The sequence below is a fragment of the Cynocephalus volans genome, chromosome 3 (genome assembly GCF_027409185.1).
Source record: "Cynocephalus volans isolate mCynVol1 chromosome 3, mCynVol1.pri, whole genome shotgun sequence".
NCBI lineage: Eukaryota > Metazoa > Chordata > Mammalia > Dermoptera > Cynocephalidae > Cynocephalus > Cynocephalus volans.
The window spans coordinates 116,044,129-116,066,160 of record NC_084462.1 but is presented as its reverse complement, the minus strand read 5'-3'; the positions used below and the strand labels follow the sequence as shown (position 1 = coordinate 116,066,160).

General features: G+C 37.4%; 2 protein-coding genes across 6 annotated transcripts in view; one reads left to right on the top strand and one right to left on the bottom strand.

The window, feature by feature from the left end:
• AP4S1 (adaptor related protein complex 4 subunit sigma 1) overlaps window positions 1-1,101 on the bottom strand; it is an 85,328-nt gene extending 84,227 nt beyond the window's left edge. For all 3 annotated transcript variants that reach the window (XR_010022860.1, XM_063088342.1, XM_063088340.1), the window contains exon 1: window positions 843-1,101. The gene's annotated coding sequence lies outside the window, so the exon portion shown is untranslated. The remainder of the gene's footprint in view (window positions 1-842) is intronic.
• The window catches only part of STRN3 (striatin 3), a 99,661-nt gene continuing 77,770 nt past the window's right edge, over window positions 142-22,032 (top strand). Inside the window, exon 1 of one of the 3 annotated variants that reach the window (XM_063088339.1) lies at window positions 142-733. In XM_063088339.1, the coding sequence (XP_062944409.1) occupies window positions 449-733 (285 nt within the window). In that variant the 5' untranslated portion in view covers window positions 142-448. The remainder of the gene's footprint in view (window positions 734-22,032) is intronic. The other 2 variants (XM_063088337.1, XM_063088338.1) reach the window with 2 other exon arrangements.

The following is a 22,032-nucleotide window of genomic DNA, read 5'->3' as shown; positions in this document are numbered from 1 at the left end:
CCCCAGGCGGGCCTAGGGGCGGGGCCCGTGCTCCTTCCCCGCCCTTTAACGGCGACCCCGACTGCATCCTCAGTGCGCCTGCGTAGGGTGAGGCCGGACTCTATTTGGCTATTAAGCGTGCGGCGGCAGCGGCGTTCTCTACCCGGCATGCTGTGCGGCCGCGGCGGCCCGACGTCTATCCCCTACCCAACCCTGCCCTCCTCTCCTCCTCCCGCCGCGGCCCCCCCTCCCTAAAGTGAGTGAGTGAGACGGGCAGATGGAGGAGGGACTGTAATGGCGGCGGCCGGCAGCTCCCTGCTCTGACCCACGGCGGGCACACAGCAACGACCCCCTCCCCTCCCCTCTCCCCGCCGGCCTCCGCCCCGCCGCCAGCGCGGGGCCGTCCTCCCCGGCCCTTCCCCCAGCTGTCGGCGTCTCGCCCTGCGCCCCGGCCGGGGCCCCACACACAATGGACGAGCTTGCCGGAGGCGGCGGCGGTGGCAGTCCGGGGATGGCGACCCCTCCCCGGCAGCAGCAGGGACCCGGGGGAAACCTGAGTCTTTCGCCGGGGGGGAATGGAGCTGCGGGCGGCGGGGGTCCTCCGGCCTCCGAGGGAGCGAGTTCCGCGGCAGGCCCAGAGCTGTCCCGGCCGCAGCAGTACACTATCCCGGGGATACTGCACTACATCCAGCACGAGTGGGCTCGGTTCGAGATGGAGCGGGCGCACTGGGAGGTGGAGCGGGCCGAACTGCAGGTACCTCGCTGGGCTCGGTGTGTGGGACGGCTGTGGGGTTCCCGGCCGGGGGGTGGGGCTGGGGCTCCCCTCAGCTGGAGCCCGCGCCATGGGAGGTCGAGAAACCTACCTGTGCGGCTCGTGGGGGTGTCGGTCCTGGCGACGGCTGTTCCTAGAGTCCGCCTCCCCCTTAACTGCAGAAGCTTGTTCCCCAACCCTCGCTAGCTGCGCGGTGCGGGCTTCCTCGGGGCAGCCATTTTGACTTTAGTATGGCGTCTGCGGGGGCTCCACCGGAGGCGGCCTTCCCAGGCCTCCAGGGCTTGGGGCCGGGCTCCACTCTGTGGGAGAGTCCGGCGTGGGGCTGCTGGGTACTGAGTTTGCTCTTGTTTGTTCCTATTGAGATGGAGACCCGAGGAGAGGGACTGGTATAGGCATCTTACCACCTTTTCCCGGACCACCCTCCTTTTCCGATTTGGCACGTCTGGCCTCCTCCCCCCGACTTGGTACACACTTGCCCCTTGACAGCACGCTTATTTCTAGGACTGCTATCAAGTACAATGGCTTGCGGATGACCTGTGAAGTTTTCTTTTCCCACTGTCAACTTTAAGTACCTTCTTACCTGGGATGCTGCATTCTTCACTTCTTATTTAGTTACTCATCAACGCATTCAACACTGAATTTTTTTGTAGAGTACTCTTCTCTAGACCTCCCCTCCCCATTCCCTTCTTTATTGATAAAAAGCCAAACCAGACTATCCGTGCTGTATTTATGAAATGACTGAGAAAAGATTTAATATTAGCTTGAAGTAAAATATACTTGTCTCACGTTACTAACTCATGCAGGAGAAGCAAAGTTGAATATTCTTAGGACCCTTCGCGATTGAGGCTGACTCATTCTTAATATGAACCTTTGATAGGCTGCGTTGCCCAACTTTTGGAAGATGTTTAAGGCTTATGTCTTAGATTTCAAAATTGTTGCATCTTTTTGAAAGGATTATTTAACTTTTGGGGGTATTTGTAAGTGTTTATTTTTAAATCCCTTTCCAGGATAAATTTGGGCTTAGAAAAAAACATGCATTTAAAATAGTGTTGCACCTGTTTTTCAGACTGTTATATATTTAGGATGTAAGCAGTATTGTTCGTTGTCATGTATGTCATTTATGCCTATGGTGAATAGTGTAGTGTTTAAAAAGGAAGATTAGATTGACGTGGAAAGAGTTGTCCTAAAACAAATATGAATCTCTTTAGTTTGATTTTGAACTAGTAAACTTTTGACTCCACAAATTGAGTGAGGTTAAACTTTTAAAAAGTAAAATGCTTATTATATATTTTGACAATTTATCGTCTCGAAAAAATTGAGTTAACACCGTTAGCCGACTCTGTGTTTTAGAATTATACTTTGATAAACTATTGGGCTTTAAAAAAATATAACTTTCAAGGGCCGGCCCCGTGGCTCGCTTGGGAGAGTGTGGTGCTGATAACACCAAGTCAAGGGTTGCGATCCCCTTACCGGTCAAAAAAAAAAAAAAGTGTGTGTGTGTGTGTGTCTTTATATATAACTTTCAAAAAACTTAAGTCAAAATTCTTTTTTTTTAAAAACTTGTGTATAGTCTGCTTTAAAATACTTGGGATTTATAGAGTTCTGTTGATATATAACTATTTGCTACACCGTGCTGCAAACAATTTTCTGTGTGAGTAGGTTGAAGTTAGTAAAACATTTATTTTATAAAACTGCATTGAGGCTTGGGCTCACTAAATAATACTTTACCCGCCCTGATATTGTTTTTTGACCTTTGTACTATTGTATGCAAGTTTGCATTTAGAGATTTCTCAAGTTAGCAATTGTGTCTACCATTCATAAGTTTCAGCAGTGTAAGTAGCTGAAAAAATGTTTTACTTGTGTCTAAATTAATAAAACTCTCATATCAATGAAGTCTGTATTGTCTGCCCTAGTCCTTGCTACAGTTCTCCTTTCCTTAACAGCAACAGAAAAGTCCTTTAAGGAAGTTTCCTTTCGCTTGCTTGCTTTCAGTTCATCTACTGTTGGCACAGTAGTTCTCTCATATAGCCATTGTAAGTTTTTTTGTTGTTTCCTTGTTTTGAAGACGTCTTACCGGGTTTCAGGGCTTAATTTTTTCCAGGAAATTTTTGGAAAAAAATTCTTTTGGAGTAAACTGTTGATGATTGTGTTTATGTGGTGTTTGTTTGTGCTTTATATTTCTTTAAAATGTTTTATTGAGTTACTTAGTTAATAGGGCTTCAGGTTTGCATCCAGAATATTGAATTTGCTTCAGGTACCTTCAGTCTTTAGTAAGATTACTTGTGGGTTGCATATTTAAAAATGTATGTGTTGAATTAAAAATTAATGGGAGGGTTTTAGTGAAGCATTAATGGATTTTTAACTGTAAACTTTTTAAGAAAGATAACATAGAAATAAGAACTTACATATCATTATTATATACAGCCCTGGGTTTACTGTTCATCTACACATATTTTTAAAGTGTTCATTATTGAATTTATTCAATAATGAATATGAAAAATTTCATGTAAAATTGATGTAAGATTTTAATGTGAAGTCATATTTTCCCTGGCTTTGGAAAAGATATTGAAATGGAACTTTGCACTATGATTCTATTTGCTGTTTAAAAAAAGAAATTGAGGCAAAGGTTTGTCTTAGAAATTGGGAACTAAACCAAAGGGTCATGTCCTGATACTCTTTTATCTCTGTGATGCTTCCTTACCTTGGACTCAGGTAAGGCATTGTTAGTAAGGCTCTAGGACAATGGTTTCTAAACAGGAGTGCCAATCAGAGTCACTTCTGGAACTTTTAAAAAATATGCAGGCCTCTTCCTTATCTTCCAGAGATTTGGATTGACTGAGCTTGAAAAAAATGGACTGTTCTTGGGGTTTCGGTAATTTATGTTATATAAAAATTATTACTGCCTTTTAATCAGCACTATAACCTTATGAGGTAGGCATTCCTATTTTACAGATAGAGACAAATTTAGATAGGCTATTTATTTATCTTTTCATTTATCTTTTCGTCGGCTGGCCAGTATGGGGATCTGACCTTGACCTTGTGTTACAAAGCTGTGCTCTAACGAACTGAGCTAACCGGCCAGTCCTAGATAGGTTAACTAACTTTCCTAAGGTCACCCAGATATAAAGTATTATAGCTGAGGTCTGGCTGGTTAGATCAGTTGGTTAGAGAGCCACCTTATAACACCAAGTTTGGATTTCTATACCAGCCATCTACCGAAAAGCAAAGTATTGCAGGTAAGATTTGAACCCAGGTCTGCTTGAATCCAAAGCCTGTGGATTATTACCACTCTTGTAACTACTGTTGTACTATCTTCTTAGCATTTTTCATAGAAGTGGAATCTGACTTGTAATTCTTTGTCTAGTATTATGTCGTACACACCACTTGAATACATTTCAACAAAAGTTTTATTGAGCTCCCATGATGTGCCCAGTCTAGTTTGTGTATTTTGCAAATGTGTCCTTACATTTTTCTCTGTAATTGGTTTGCAGTAAGTGTACTTCTGGTATATTCAAAATGCTTGTTTGTCAACTATAAAATATGATATCGCTAATACAAAGAAAATGTAGTCTAAGACTACAGATTCTCCAGCAAATGTAAAAATTTAAATTAGTGTTTGCATACTCTGACATACAAATTGGTTTTAACATGACATGTTGCTGCCTAAAGATCCTTAATTTAATAGATATTTTGCTTAGATATAACTTGGTTTCTTCATTTTAAGGAGGGGAAACGTTAACTGTTTCCCCTGCAGTTTTTCCTTTTATTGTCAGAGTTTTCAAAGACTGGTCTAGAATAATTATCTGTAAATCCCGGTGCCTTTTCCATAACAAGATTTTTATGAATCTACTATGAAATTAAGAAAAAATAAGAACAGTATAGTGATTTTTCATTAAAGTACTCCCTTCTGGGATTTTTAGCCTTCATACATTTTGCTGTCACTTACTTTCCTATTTCAAATGGAGTTAATTTATTTTAGATAGAATTAAAAATTCATAATCTTATGTCTGTCTCCTTGTTTCTTTTTGAAGCCCTCAAAAACAAAAGTTTAGGGACCACCGATCTAGAATTCTCTTTATTCTCCCCCTCCTACCAATTAACCCCACTCTGTGGTCTGCCTTTTTGCTCTACTCTCTCCCTTCTGAACACTTTGTAGAAGACTGCTTTTTCTGTTGGTGGTTGACCTGCAAATTGCCAGGCCCTGTGGCCTTACAGGCCATATGCACTTAACCAACACTTTCTGCTGTTGACTATTTCTTTCTCAAATTTTATTCTGTTATTCCCTGTTTTCCCTTTGGTCTACTTAGTCACTTTTCTTCATAAATTTTTTTTCTTTGTTCCCAGTTGTTGTTACCTGTGGTTCTAGTTGTCTTCTTTCACTGTATATTTCATTCAAAATCAGATTTTTAGCTACCATTTGCCATCTTAATAATACCTAACATTTATTGTTTACTGTTTGTCAGGTGTTATTCCAGTGCTCCAGTGTTTACTCATTTAATCCTCAGAACAACTCAGTGAGGTTGGCACAATTGGTTTCTTTTCTTTCTTTCTTTTCTTTTTTTTAAAAAGATGACCGGTAAGGGGATCTTAACCCTTGACTTGGTGTTGTCAGCACCACGCTCACCCGAGTGAGCCACGGGCCGGCCCACAATTGGTTTCTTTTCTTCTTTTTTCTGACACTAGAATATTGAGGACTAAATATTAAGTAATCTGCCCAAGATCATGCAACTAGAGGCAGCAGAGCTGGGATTCAAACCTAGATAGGCTGCCTCTAGAGGCCATGTTCTTAACCACTAATTTTTGGCTTCTAGATGTCCCAGACATATTTCTAACTTCCTGTTTAACTTCTCTACCACACATTTAGTGCATCCAGTCGGTTCATTTCAAGTGTCTGCCTCTTTCCCCCCCCTAAGAAAACACACTTAACATGCTCATTCTCCTTTATTCCCTGTTATCATTAATGTTATCACTATCTTCATCACTAGACGCTAGAGAGGTCAGTGGGTGCTCCCCCCCGTATATGTTCAGTGTCTGAGTTTTATTGATTCTAGCATAATTATTTATTCAGTGAATATGAGGGTACTTCAAAAAGTTCATGGAAAATAGAATTAAGAGAGAATAATGAATCTTTCCATGAACTTTTTGAAGATCCCTTGTATATTTGAGTGCCGCTTTGTGCTAGGTGCTGGGTATATTATGATGTGTGAAACAAAGATCTTGCCCTCATGGAGCTTATATTGTAGAAATAACATGTTGTAAACGACAAATTAACAGAATGCCAAGAGAATAAATGGTGATGGGAAACCTGTGTATAACAGGCTTTCAGATAATAGTAATATTTACTGAGCACTTTTTGCGTGCCAGACATTATTTTAAGTTCTTCAGTAAAAAGTTCTTCAGTACACATTAGCTAATTTCGTAAAAGTATACTTTTAGATCTGAAGTATGGGAAATACCTAAACATACAGAGAGCATTTCAGTTAGAAGCAACAGCATTAGCAGAAGTTCTAAAACAGGAAAGAGCTTTGTTGAAAGTGTGTGAACTGGACTGTAGTGATTCAAGGGGCTATGTAATATAGATAGTTTCAGTATCCTACAATATATTTTAATTAGTGATTTTTAATTTGGGGGATGATAGTCCCCTTTACATATATGATGAACGCTATGGACCTCTTCTAGTTTGAAAAAAAGGGGTAAGAAAATTTTGCCTCTAATGTCTATGTAGCCTGACCACTGACCTAAGGAAATAACCCTGATTTAATCCATGCTTTTCTCTACTACTATGGTCTTAATTAAGAGTGCTTGCTCTTCCTGCCTGAATTCTGTGGGGGTAATTTCCTAACAGATTCCTTCCATCCACAGTCCCTCTCTTAACAGTTTATTCTCTGTATTGTAAATATTGGTATGATTGTATTATGTATAATTTTCCTTTAATTTTTTGTTATGGAGAGTTTCAAACATATACAAAAATAATATAGTATCATGACCTCCTACAAACCTGTCACTCATCTTAAACAGTAGCAACTCATGCCTTGTACTTCTTTCTGTCCATTCCTCCTCCCATCCCAAATTATTTTGAAGCAAATTCCAGAATCAGAGCTGGCTGGTTAGCTCAGTTGGTTAGAGCACAGTGTTATAACACCAAGGTCAAGGGTTTGGATCCCTGTACCACCCAGCTGCAAAAAAATTTTTTTTTTCAGAGTCATGATTTCATCCACAAATATTTCAGTACATATCTAAAAGATAAGAGCTTTTAAAGACAGCTGCAATATGATTATTGTAGTTGTATTCCAAATTGTTAGGATAAATTAGAAGTTCTTTAGTATTTTATCAAATATCCAGTGTTCAGATTTCCAATTTTCTGTTATCTTTGAACAGTTTATTTGAATCAAGATCCAGGTAACACAATTTGATTGGGACCTTCTTTATCTTTCTTTTCTTTTCCTTGCCATTTTTTTGTTGAGGAAATCAGGTCCACTGTCTGGGTTTTGCTGAGTGTTTCTCTGTGGTGTAGTTTAACATGTTTTGTTGTCCTACTTGTTTTCCTTGTAACTCGGTTAGTTGGATGTAGGGGCTTGATCAGAATGGTTTATTTTTTTCTGTCTTTGGGCAGGGGATTTGAAGGGCAAGACTGCTTTACAGGTGGTGATGAGGTCTTCCATCAGAAGGCACTTTGCAGTTGCTTGTCTTTGTGATGTTAGCAACTGTTGATGTTAGTGCTTAGGAACATTCATTAGGGCCACTCTTAGTTTTTAAAAAACTTGTGAAGAAATGGAAATATAATTCACATAACATAAAATTCACTTTTGGGGGGGGGCAGCTGGCTGGTATGGGGATCCAAATCCTTGAACTTGGTGTTATAACAGAAATTCACCCATTTAAAATGTAAATTTCTGTGTTTTTTAGTGTATTCACTATGTTGTTCAATCATTGCTGTCTTATTTCAGAACATTTTCATCACCCCAAAAAGGAACCCTATACCTGTTAGCAGTTACTCCCAATTCCCCCCTCATCCATTGGCAATCACTACTCTACTTTCTGTGTGGGTTTGCCTTTTCTGGACATTTCTTATAAATGGAATCATACAATATGTGGGTTTTTGTGACTGGTTTCTTTCACTTAGCATAATGTTTTCATGGTTCATTCATATTGTAGTGTGAAACAGAACTTTATTCTTTTTTAGGGCTGAATAACGTTCTTTTGCATGATTATATTACATGTTGTTTAACCATAGTTGATGGACATTTGGATTGTTTGCACTCTTTGGCTATTATGAATAATGCTGTTATGAACATTCCTGTAAGGTTTATGTGTTAACATATGTTATCAATTTTCCAGGGTATATACATACCTAGGGTAGAATTGCTGGGTCATGTTTAACTTTTTGAGCATTCCCAAACTGCTTTGTAAAGTGGCTGTGCCATTTTACATTCCCACCAGCAATGTGAGAGGGCTCCAGGGCCACCCTTACTTTTTTTTTTTTTTAACTTTGAGATATATTTTTATTATTTAACTTTTTTGTTTTACAAAATGCCTTTTCTTTTAACTTATTTAATTTTCTTTTTATTCCAAATTGTGTGCACTCATGCTTGCTTGTGCCACCCCCCCCCCCACAAACACACACTATTTTTTAGAGCCGTTTTAGGTTCACAGCAAAATTTACCAGAAAGTACAAACCATTCTCACATAAACAGTGCCTCCTACCTCCTCCACCATCAACGTTTCCCTCCACCCCCAGTGTGGTACATGTATTACAGTCAGTGAACCAACACTGACATTATTATCACCCCAAAGCTATAGTTTACCTTAGGTTCACTAGTCTTGCACATTCTGTGGGTTTGACAAATATATAATGACATGTATTGACTTTTTTAGTATACAGAATAGTTTCACTGCCCTAAAAATCCCCTGTGCTCCACCTATTTCTCTCTCCCTTTCCCAGACCCTTGGCAGCCATTCCTCTGTAGTTTCGTCCTTACTATAATTTTATGTAGTTGGATCATAGTAATATGCATTTAAGGTTCCTTCATGAAGTCTTTTGTGACTTGGCAGATCATTTCTTTTTAGCACTGAATAATATTTCATTGTATGGTTGTACCATAGGTTATTTGTCCATTCACCTTTTGAAGGGCATCTTGGTTGCTTCCAAGTTTTGGCAATTATGAATAAAGTGGCTATAGACATCTATGTGTAGGTTTTGTGTGGACAGAGTTTTCAAGTAATTTGGGTAAATACCAAGTGATTACCGGATTGTATCTTAAAAATATGTTTAGTTTTATAGGAAACTGCCAGTCTTCCAAAGTGGCTGTACCATTTTGCATTCCTACAAGCAATGAATGAGAGTTCCTGTTGCTCCACTTTCAGCATTTTGGAGTTAGTGTTTTGGATTTTAGCCATTCTGATAGGTGTATAGTGGTATCTCATTGTTGATTTAATTTACATTTCCCTAATGAAATACAATGTTGAGCATCTTTTTATATGCTTGCTTATTTGTTTTGGTGAGGTGTTTGCTCAGATCTTTTGTACATTTTGATAATGTTTTCTCTGTATTTCCTTCCTCTTGACATTTACTTTGTTTTTGCCTGGGATGATATTGGGCATTATTTCCAGTCCTTTATTAAGTGTTCAGTAAATGACAGCCAGCATTTACTTGTAATTACTTCTAACACTTATTATATATCTACCTTTAAAAGGTTCTTTAATGGCTTAATCTGAAGGAATAACTAATTGTAATATCACTTTGCCTTTGGCTCTCTTTCCAGTGATGCTACCAAAGGCAGTGATTACATTTATTTGGGGATACTTGTTAAGTTTCTCAATTATAAGAGGAGACCTGTAGTGGCTCCCAAGCCTAGTCAATGATTGTAATCACCTGGGATGCTTTAAAAATAACAAATTCCATCCTTCGTCATGCGGTTCAGTAGTCCGAGGTGGAATATGTTTTTAAAGTGCTTACCTGGTGATTGTGATTGTCAACCAGGTTTGGAAATTAGAAGCTGCATGATCAAAGGCTTTTAATGATTTGGAGTAATCCATGTCTCTAGCCTCTTTTCCTTCAATCTCCTCACTCTTATATTATTTTTTTGTTTGTTTTTTGGTGGCTGGCTTGTATGGGGATCTGAACCCATGACCTTGGTGTTGTAACACAGTGCTCTAACAACTGAGCTTACTGGCCAGCCTTCTGCTCCTATTGGTATTTTAAACTTTAGCAAGATATCATTCCTTTCTTTGCAATGGCAGTGGCTTGCACTGTGCATACTTATATTGTGCCACTTTTATTTTGTATAGTTATTATTTTTACTTTTCTGTTCTCTGGTACAAGCATTGAAGCCACTTGTTAACAGGAACTTGCTGATTGTGAACATGCTAGGGCTTTTTGTTGGATTTATAGAAACATACTGCGATGTTTGATTACTTAGATGAAAGCATTTAATGTCCATCAAAGGAACTATTAATAATGCTTGTTAACATTTAATGAATGATAAAACAAAACAAAACATTTAATGAATGCTTTCTGTGTATCAGAATTATTCTCATTTTCACACGAATGCTAATATGTCATAGTTAACTGGTATTTCCATTTTAGAGAGAAGGCAACATATGGACAAGAGGTTAAATAACTTGCTCAACGTTAAATAGTAGGTATTAAAGCCAGGAGCTGCTGAGTTGCTTTTCACCAATATGTAATGCAATCTCGAGGGAATACCAGTATCTTGTGTTATTGGAACCACCTAAGTGGTAAAGAATTGTAAACAAATGATTAATGAATAGTCTTAGTGTGACAAGACTTAAAACACCTGCACTGAAGCAATTATAAATGTGTAGTAAAATTTTGGACCATCTTTAGAAAGACTTCATAAAAAGATTTTTTAAAATTCTGATTAGAAATTTTAAACTCTTAATTTTAATTATTTGCATGGTTTAAAATTAAGTCTTGTACTCACCATGATCTAATTTACCTTCACATCCACATTGGTAACCAGCCACTTTTATTATTACTATATTTATCCTTCTCTAGTGTTTCTTTATACTTGTTAGATATAAGCAAATATGAATGTATTTATTTTCCTCCCTTTCTGATAGATACAACATGTGGTAAATCATATGCCCTGTTTTTCACTTTACTTTTTTCATTTAAGATATTATGGAAATCATTCCAAACCTGCTAACAGAGAGCATCCTCACTTTTTCCTAACAGCTGCGTAGTATTCTATTGTGTGGACAGGCCATAGTTGGTTTAACTCATCCACTATTGCTGGACAGTTGTGTTAATTTTCACAAAGCATTTGTAGCTGTGTTCTTCCTTAAATGGGTGAGCAACCAACCTACTGCCTGAAAATAAACTCTGTTTTATTGCCTTTTTGTTGTTGTTACAGAGTTGTAATTAGCAGTTGTAATTAACTTTATTATTTCATGACTTGCACTTAATTCTGAACTTAAATTAGGGCTTATGGATGTTTTAGCTTTGAAAGCAGTTAACTGGAGCTTGGTTCCATTTAAGCTGGAAGTCTTTAACCAAAATCCTGGAGAATGGAGGAGTGAGAAAAATTCAACAAAGATTGAAAACAAAGGTGAGGTGTTTGGGAAGAGAAATAAAGAAAATGAGAGAGAAACAGTGGATGAGTGTAATAATATGCCACTAACAGTTGTCTCATAATAAACCTATTTCATAGTGGCCATTTGTTGTGTTGCTTTTTCCCAGAGCCTTTAAAAGTGGACCAGACTTACATAAGCTTACATTTAAAAGGAGGTAGGGTGTGGGGATTGAGATTCTAGAAAATCTCCATATTTATGAATGTTTGTACTTTGCATGTATCACTGCACCCTGGTCATTTCCTTCTTAGCACTTAACGAAATTTGTAATTTTAAATTGTCTATTATCTGTTTCTCTCCTTTAGATTGATTACAAATCATTTGAGAGGAGGGACCTGTTTTTTTTTTCACTTGTCTGTGCACAGTGTGAGAGTAAAGGAAGGTCCTGGCACATAGTAGGTGTTTGCTAAATATTTGTTAAATGAATGAAGTTGCTGAGGACATTTCATTAGGCTGTTAGAGATGAGAAGCTGACTTGTAATTTTTGTGCTATATACTAGGAGGAAAAGCCCACAGGATAGAGATAATGTATCTGTAGTAAATTACTACTTTTCTTCACCTCCCCACCCCATTCGATATTGGAATGAAACAAAACTTCCTGGTTTGTATTATAATATATTAAAAATAATTTATTCTTCCCTCCTTCTCCTGGAAAATGGAGTGTCAGAGAAATCACAACTTCCAATTCAAATGAATTGATGCTTGGGATTAATGTACTATGGGGGTTACTTTTTCCCCTTAAAAATGAAAAATTTTTATGAAGCAAGTTTAATGAGTAGGCATTGTTTAGGATAAACTAAAAATAAAAGCAGAGTTCTATATTATATGCAATAAATCAGTTATATAAAAAAGTACATCGAAAAAGACTAGAAATATTTTGAAACACTTTCTCATTTTTGGGTAATGGGATTATTGACAACTTTTTTCCGTATTATTATTTTTTTTTAATCCAGCAAACGTTATAAAGTAGGTATTTTCTTTTATTAAAATCAGGAAGTTTCAGAAGTGAATTGTTTCTTTATGCCAATATATAGTCATTGTTGATAGTCATTGTCACAAATGACATTGTCATTGTTGATAGTCATTGTCACAAAAAATACTTTGTCATAAAACAGCAAAATGAACTTCCATTTAATTTTTGGTGGCTGGCTAGTTCAGGGATCAAACCCTCAACCTTGGTGGTGTCAGAACCATACTCTAACCAACTGAGCTAACTGGCCAGTCCCTTCATACTGTTTTTAATGAGTTTATGTACTAGTTTATCTTTTCCCCATTTCCTTTTTCTTTCAAAACTGTCAAGTACCCTCTATTATTCATTACAATTTTATTATGTATTTAAAATTTTGTAGTTGCATTTAGTTCAACTTCTATTTATTTTGTAAGTTTTTATATTTGTTTTTAGTATTTTATTTATTGTTAAAGTAATATTTATATTAAGCTACAGAAATGTTAAAAAAAAAAAAAGTAGAACAGTTTTCTTTCTTTTTCTTTTTCTTTGTAATTCTGATCCCCCAGGAACAACCACTGCTATCTTTTTAGGTGTATATCTTTTCAGAATTTTTTTTATGCATTTGCAATAGTGATTCTTGACTGGGAGTAATTTTGTTCCCATGGGGCGTCTGGCAAGGTCTGAAAACATTTTTGGTTATCACAACCTGAGGTGGGTGCTATTGGCATTTAGTGGATAGAGGTCAGGGGTGCTGCTAAACATGCACAGGACACTGCCTCCCAGCCCCCCAATAAAAAAATTAGCCCAAAATGTTAATAGCGCTGAGGTTGAGAAACTGTATACAACTAGGGTGTGCATTTTTGTAGAGATGTCGTCTCGTACACTTTCATATCCATTGCCTAGAAAAATGCCTGGCAGTAACACAATTGTTGCAGTAAATAATTGAGTGAATATATTGATACAGATTAAGCTCATACTATGGTCAGTTTATTTTAAATATTGTTTCATTTCCATATACATAGATCCGTCTTATTTTTTAACAGTGTTATAATGTTACATTTATGAAATACTGTTATTTCTTAAATTTTGCTCAAACACTAGAATGCTATGGCCAAAATAGTTGTTCCCTACCCAGTCCATCCCTCTAGTCCAGCTTTCGGAAGCACCCACTTTGAAATCTTGTGAAGATCTTGTGATATTTACATAGTTTTAATTTAATTTTATTTTTGGTGGCTGGCTGGTAAGGGGATCTGAACCCTTGTCATTGGTGTTACCAGTGCACACACTGCCAAGTGAGCTAACCAGCCAGCCCACTTCTTTATTTTTAAATTGTAGATTTATGTCACTTTCTTGTCTCTGGCAATACTGAACATTACCTTTTGGCTTCTGATACATGAGCAGAGGATTTATTTCACCTCTTACATCTCCTTTCTCTGTATTCCACTGTACGTAATAAAATTATTTAAATGATTAGTGAGTTTTTCAGTTTTTACATTATTACGACCAAGTATATACTAATTCTTAAGAAGTATACTGTGATTACTTTTCCTTTTCCGTACATTTTATTTGTTTTTCTTGGAGTTATTTGCTTCCATTTTTTATCTTCATAGTTTTCTATGTATATATTGTTAAATTTCCAAAAGGGCCTCCAAAGTTTCAGGGTATTCAAACTCTCAGGCATATCATATTATCTACCAGTTCTGCATCTTGTGTGTGGAGGGGAGAGGACTTGCCTTCCAGAGCTATACATCTAGTCTTATTCTTGAGATTTGTTATAGAGTTATTCTTGTGTCCTGAAACCGTCTGCTGCTCTCCTGCTGGAATCCCTTTTTTAATTGGATCTTTTCTTGGCTTACTCCTTCATTTTGCTGAAATACATTATCTAATCATTTCTTGAGAAATGTTACATAGGAGGTAGATTTTAGGGATTCGTATCTTTTAAAAATGTGTGTATTTTGTTTTCACGCTTGATTGGTAGTTTAGAAATAAATTTCCGTTAACATTTTGAAGCCATTTCTCATTGAACTTTCAGTGTTGCTTTTGAAAGTTTGGTGCTGTTCTGATTTCATAATTCTTTTTTTGTATATATCTTCAGTTTATCCTGGTGTTCTGAAATATAAAAATGTTTGTTATATCAGGCACTGAGAGAATCCATATACCACTATTTCTCAATAGGGGGTACTGTAGACGTTCAGGTGGCACCATTTTTGTGTTGGACTATATTGTGCTTGTAGGGCTTTTAGCATCCTTGATTCCCAGGCACTAAATGCCAGTACAGATGTCCACAGACAGTCCCAAACACTACCTAGGGGGGAGGCAGCCCTAGTCTTTCTTGAGAAGTATTATAGTCCCAAATCCAAAGGAAACTTTTTCTGTTCAGTAGATGATGGACCTGTTGTTGATTTATAAATTTTCTTTTTTCTCCTGTTTTTCTTCTCTTTTGGTCTATTTTCTGAGATAGTTTCTTCAACTTTATTTTTTAATCCCATTAATTTAAATTTGTAAAAACGTTTTCTTGTTCTCTGATTTTTTCTTAAAGAATGGTATTATGTTTTTAAATGTAATTTTTTTGAGTGTAGTGGAGCTTTTGTCGTTGAAATTTTCTTTCCCTAAGTTGTTGGTTTCCTCTGAGTTTTTTTCTTTTGTTTGTCTCCTTTTTTACCTGATGGTTTCCTCAAATATCATCGATGACCATTTACTATCTGTTCATATTTAAGAGGGAGGTAGTATAAGACTGGATGGTAGCTGTGACCTTTGTTCCTTTCTTAAATATTCAAACTCAGTTTCATTTCCATTCTTCAAAATGGCTTATCTGATTTTTTCTTAAAGGTCATTGACAGTGACTTTTAATCATATCTGCTTTAGCCTTCCCATAGGATTGTTTTAAATCTTTCATTATTTATGATTGGTTCTCGGAATTCTCCAGATGACTTTCTGTGTAAACATCTATTGGTATCAGGTGTACTCGTTGTAATTTTTTGAAATTTTAGCTATTAGAAATACAGTTTACCATCCTTCTGCTATATTTTGTTTAGAACCCACCTGCAGGATAATATTCTGTCTCTGCTAAACTTTTTGGAGTTTAGTTTCTTCAAGTCTCCTGTCAATGACTGAATCTTTCCAGAATTCTCTCTTATATCTCCATTAGTATGTGGTCACTTTTCTCTCTAGATTCTTTTTTATTTTTTAAAATTTTTATTTCAATTTGTCTATTTTTAAAATACAACTAATGAGTTTTGTGTCCTGTACAAGGAATTTTCCTTTCTCACTAAGCTTTTCTTCTTGAAACATTATGGTTCTGTTTTGCATTAAGGTGTACGATCCAACTTGAATTAATTTTTTTCGATTTTTTTTATTGTGTTAAAATACTCATAACCTAAAATCAACCATCTTAACCTTTTTTTTTTTTTTTTTTTGTCTTTTTTGTGACCGGTAAGGGGATCGCAAGCTTTGGCTTGGTGTCGCCCACACCGCGCTCAGCCAGTGAGCGCGCACCGGCCATCCCTATATAGGATCCGAACCCGCGGCGGGAGCGCCGCTGTGTGCTCCCAGCGCTGCACTCTCCCGAGTGCACCACGGGGTCGGCCCATCTTAACCATTTTTAAGAGTGCACGTCAGTGTCGTTCAGTACATTCATATTGTTGTGCAACCATCAACCCTATCCATCTCCAGAACACTTATTATTTTGTAAAACTGAAATTATAACCATTGAACAATAACTCCTAATTTCTTCCCTCTTTCCAGATCCTAGTAACCGCTGTTCTACTTTCTGTCTCTATGATTTTGACTACTCTAGGTACCTAATATAAATGGACTCATTTTTAGTGTTTGTCTTTTTCTGAACGGCTTATTTCACTTAGCATTATGTTTGTTCATGTTGTAGCTAGCAGGTGTCAGAATTTCCTTTTTTTTTTTTTTTTCGTGACCGGCACTCAGCCAGTGAGTGCACCGGCCATTCCTATATAGGATCCGAACTTGCGGCGGGAGTGTCGCCGCGCTCCCAGCGCCGCACTCTCCCAAGTGTGCCACGGGCTCGGCCCAGAATTTCCTTTTTAAGGCTAAATAATATTTCATTGTATGTATATACCACATTTATTTATACATTCATGTGTTAGTGGACACTTGGGTTGCTTCCACATTTTAATTATTGTGAATGTGCTGCTGTGAACATCAACATACAAATATCTCTTTGAGACTCTTTCAGTTCTTTTGGTTTAACTGACTTTTACTTGATTGTAAAATTGATAAATTCAGTACTTAGAAGTCTTTTCATTTGGTGTGATGCTCTTCTCAAAATCTGAAATCAGGGTATTCAGTTCTTTTTATTGATTCTCCTGAAATCTGAACCCTGACTTTTTTGTTGTTATTTTAAGTTGTAAGAATGCATGAATTTTTGGTGGACAGTTTCGCATGAGATCACCTGACTGCTGATTTAAGGCTGCAGTGCCCAATCAAATATATCAGAATTTGAATCTGACTTAGACATTATTTTCAACAAAAGCATCCAAGGCAGCTAGGTACTCTCTATAAATCTTAAACCCTACCACCTCCCCCTCACTCAGCAGATGTCTTTACCTCCTACTTAACAAAGAAAATAGAATCCTATCAGACAGGGAGTTCTTCATATTTCTGCTGCCAAATCTATGAATTGTACATGTGCACACAGACTTCTTTCTGTTAAGGTGCTCTTAAAATGGAAAAGACATTTCTGGGGGTTTTTTTTTGTTTTGTTTAATACCAGACTTGGGAACATTTCTGTTCTTTTAAAGCTTATTTTGAACAATTGTTTATTTATCAATTCATTCATTGGTCTTTATTCAGCACCTACTGTGTGCCAGGCACTGTAAACAAAATAAAGCCTTTGATTTATTGGAGATTATATTTGGGTAGGTAGAGAAAGAAAATAATGTTTATTAGGTGGTGATAAGGGCCAGAGAGCAAAGTGAAGCATAGAAGTTTAAGGAATGGGTTGATGTTTAAGATTACTATTTAAACAGGTTCCCTTGGGGAGACTTCATTGCTGAAGATCTGATACCTTTTGTTTCTCTTATCCTCCATTACTGCCTTCTTTTCTGTTGTTAAGATATTTTCTACTTACCATTTTAACATTTTTACTGTATTTTTTTAAGTTATTTTCTTAGTGGTTGCCTTGGGGATTACAATTAACATCTGAGTTTATAATATACACATCAACAAAGATTTCTAATTATTGCTTAATATAGTTGTCTTTTAAATCAGAAGGAAAAAAGTTACCCCAAAATTACATTTATACTGTCTTTTATAGTCACCTATGAAGTTACCTTTACTGGTGCTTTTTATTTTTCATGTGTATTTGAATTACTGTGCAGTGTTCTTTCATTTCAGCCTGAAAGACTTCCTTTAGTATTTCTTTTAGGACAAGTCTGTTAGTAACAAGTTTTTTCAGTTTTTGTTTATCTGGAAATGTCTTAATTTCTCCTTCATTTTTGAAGGATAGTTTTATTGGATACAAACAGTTTTTTTTCTTTCAGCACTTTGAATATATCATCCCACTGCCACCATGACTTCTGATGTGAAATCAGTTGTTTGTGTTTGGGGGGGGTTGGGGGGGTCCTTTCTATGTGATGACTTGCTTCTTTCTTGATGTTTTCAAGGTTTTCTCTTTCATTACATTTTGGAAGTTTCATTGTGTTCTAAGTGTGAATTCTCTTTGAATTTATCCTACTTGGATGTTTTATTAGTCCATTTCTGTTGCTTATAACAAAATACACAGAACTGAGTGATTTATGAGAAAATGAAATTTAGGAAGTCGAAAGTCCAGGGATCACATCTGGTGAAGCCTTTCTTTGGTGGTGACTTTAGTAATGGCAGGGCATATCTTATTGTGAAAATGGTGGAGCAGAGAAGGAGAGAGAGATTCTCTTCTCTTTTCTTTTAAAGCCCTCAGAACCATGTCCCTGATCACCATTTTTAATCCATTTGCTTAGGCATGGTCCCACAATCCAATCCCCTCTTCAAGGCTCCACCCTTAAATCACTATAACAGGATTTTCCACCTTCCTAACAGTCACAGTGGGGCCAAGTTTCTAATATATAAAACTTGGGGACACAATTCAAGCTTCAGTGAGTTTTGGGGGGGCATAATTCAGTCCACTACAGATGTGTAGATTAATGTTTTTCATCAAATTGTGGGAAATCTTTGGCCATTATTTTTTCAAATACTTTCTTTGTCCTTTTCTCTCTCTCCTTCCTTGATTCCCATTATGCACATGTTGGTATTCTTAATGGTGTCTTGCAGGTTTCTGAGGCTGTGCTCATTTTTCTTCAGTCTTTGTTGTTCCTATTTCTCAGACTGGTTAATCTCAGTTGACCTATCTTCAAATTGGCTCATTCTTTCTTCTGCCAGCTCATATCTGCTGTTAGGCCCTCTATTGAATTTTTTAATTTCAGTTATTGTACTTCTCAACTCTAGGATTTCTATTTGGTCCTTTTTAAAATGATTTTTTGTCTGTTGATTTTCTCTTTTTGGTGAGGTGTTATTCTCCTTTAGTTCTATGGTTTCCTTTAGTTCTTTCAACATATTTAAAGTAGCTGATTTAAAGTCTTAGTCAAGTATGCTCAATGTCTGGGCTTTCTTAGGGACAGGTTATATTGCCTGGTTTTGGGGGTTATTTTTTTCCCCATGCATAGGCCATACTTGTTTCTCTGCATGCCTAGTAATTTTTTGTTGAAAACTAGGCATTTTAAATAATATAATGTGGCAACTCTGGAAATCAGCTTCTCCCCTTCCCCAGGATTATTTGTTGTTGTTTGTTTTCTGAACTAATTGTGTAAAGTCTGTATTTTTTGTTGTGTGTGGTTCTCTGCACAGTTAGCTTAGTGGTTAAGCTAATAAATGGCCAGAGAAGCTAATTAGTGAGCAGAGATTTCAAAATCTTGTATGTGTGGAACATAAGTCTTTCAGTCTTTGCCAAGGGACTTTATGGGGAGGTGGGGAATGCCTTCCACATTCAGCAAGGCAGTTTACAACTCTGTCTTAGCTTTCACTTCCTGCTTGTGCAGAGCCTCAAGCTTAGCCAGAGGTGAGAGCTTCAGGCCTTCTCAGGTCTTCCCTGAGCATGTACACAGTGCTACATGTGAGCATGGCTTTTTAGGTTCCCAGGAATGTTGGAGCTTTTCATAGCTCCCTATGGACATCTAATTGACTAGCTTTTCCTTTTAAGCTTTTTAGTTAGGTTATTTTTTGGTCCAAGAGTTATCTACCATCTCAGGCAGCCACAATGTTGGGCAATTGCCTCTGATCATTTTTGCTCAAAGATCTGTTCCTGCTGAATGAGCTCAGTGTCATGTCAAATAAAGACAGCTTTGCTATTAGAGTCTTCCAGGGAACCATCAGACATGTCAGATAATGACAGTTCTTTGGCAATGGGACTTGGAAGGAACTCTAATCCTCTTCTGCCCCCTCCAGTGGCTGCTAATTTTCACCATGATTGCAGGTTATTGGTTTTCATGGCTACTGTGGAACTGGGAAGGGGTGAAATGAGAATGGCAAGTTAAAATACCACAAAGCTTGCTGTTTTTGCTGAGATTCAGCCATAGTTGTTGAATAAGCACTTCCTGGATTGCTGTAATCCATTGGTTAATTCCCACAATTCTGAAGAAGTTGATTCTTAAACTTTTGCCAGTGTTCTTGTTGCTTTTATGAAGGAGAGAATTTTAAAGGTCTTTACTCTGCAATTTTTGCTGACATCATCCTCTCTGCATGATCCATAAGACAAAGATGGAAGTAACACCAGCCCATAATAAGGATGTATAGGTTCCTTCTCCAAGCTCAGAGGGCTCAGGGGAACCTGGTCGTTTTGTATGCTTTCGTGTGATGGTCAGTCAGGTGAGGTCAGGAGAGGAGACTAGGAGAGGCTCAAGATAACAAAGTTTATTATACTCACAGGTCCTACAGACAGGAGGCACAGCATGCCACACAGGTCCCTCCAGGGTGGTTAGGAGTCAGAAGACAGAAGGGCGGGAAAGGTTTAGGCTAGAGCCTTTGCTGAAGTTTTCCATGGGAAAGGTAGGCCAGATGTAGGGTAAAGAGTTTAGGTAAAGAGTTTAAATGTAGGATAAAGAGTTTGAATAATTTTGGGGAGCTCTAAACTATAGGGATGATCTCTATTTGTCTGGTACCTAGCCCTAGGATGATTAAGGCATAGGAATACTGTATCCTGGGGTGTAAGGGCCAGACAGAGGAGGTATGCCTTTGAATTGGTTGGTTTGTGTATCAAAGGCAGGTTCCCTGCAGAGCCATTGCTGTCTCTAAGAATTGACTATCCCTGGGAGGGGCAGTCTCTCCCCAGCAAGAAAGGTTTGAGTTTTTTTTTTCCCCCCTTCATATTTAATGTTTAGATAGAAAATTATTTTCTCAACATACAAATGAAGGAAAACATCACAAATTGAATTTAAGTCACTTGATAAGGAACAGATTTGACACACAGAGATTAACATTCTTAATGCATAAAGAAGTCTTAAAAATGAGTTAGAAAAATCTTAACAGAAATTTGGCGAAGGACATCAGCAGACAAGTCATACACCCAGAAGAAGCACAACTGGCTAATAAATACATTCTAAGATATTCATAGAAATGGAAATTAAAACAGAAAAATGACATTTTTCATTTCTCAAACTGAAAAAAATATGATACTGTATAATACTGGTGCTATGAGAGAAACAATGTCATAATCTACCTAGTATAAGTATAAATTGGTAAAACTTTTTTGAAGAACAGATTGGATTTATAAATAGAAGTCTTTAAAATGTTCATACACTTTCAACCAGTTATCCTACCTTTTTTTTTTTTTTTTTTTAAGATGACTGGTAAGGAGATCTTATCCCTTGACTTGGTGTTGTCGGCACCACGCTCTCCCAAGTGAGCAAACTGGACATCCCTATATAGGGATCTGAATCTGAATCTGTGGCGTGGGGTGGTATCAACACCACTCTCTCCCAAGTGAGCCATGGGCTGGCCCTCAGTTATCCTACTTCTTGAAAGAAGGATATTTTTTTTATTATCTTCATAAGTAGATAATAAAAAAATTTTTTTTAAATGTGGAAGGCAGTTACAAAAAGGCAAAAAATTGTAAATAAACTGAATGTCCAACAATATGAGAATGGCTAAATAAATTATGGACCTCCATGAAATGTAATATAATGCAGTTACTAAATTCATTACTTTTGAAGAGTATTTAAGACAGATTTTTCAAGATGTCATATTAAGTGAAAAAGCAGGGTGAAAACTGTACTAAAAATAACTAGGTATGTTTAAACTCTGGATATATCTCCAAAAAAATGACTAAAAAAACATTTTTTTGCAAACAGAAAGGACATTGTTGGGGGGGAGGGGGGAGGGAGAAGGGAGGGAGGTTTTGGTGATGGGGAGCAATAATCAGCCACAATGTATATCGACAAAATAAAATTAAAAAACAAAAAATTTATGCATGCACCTACTAACGGAAATATTGGTTGCTGTCAAGTTTTAGCAATTATAAATAAAGGTGCTATAAAAATTCAAAAAAAAAATTTTTTTAATCTATTGTATTAGGGTTCTTCATAGAGACACAATCAAATGGATATGTTATAAATATGTGAGAGGGGATTTATTAGGGGAATTAGCTCATGCAATTGTGAAGAAAAGTCCCACAATAGGCTCTCTGCAAACTGGATGCTGGTAGTGTGGCTCAGTCCAAGTCAGAAGGCCTCAAAACCAAGGA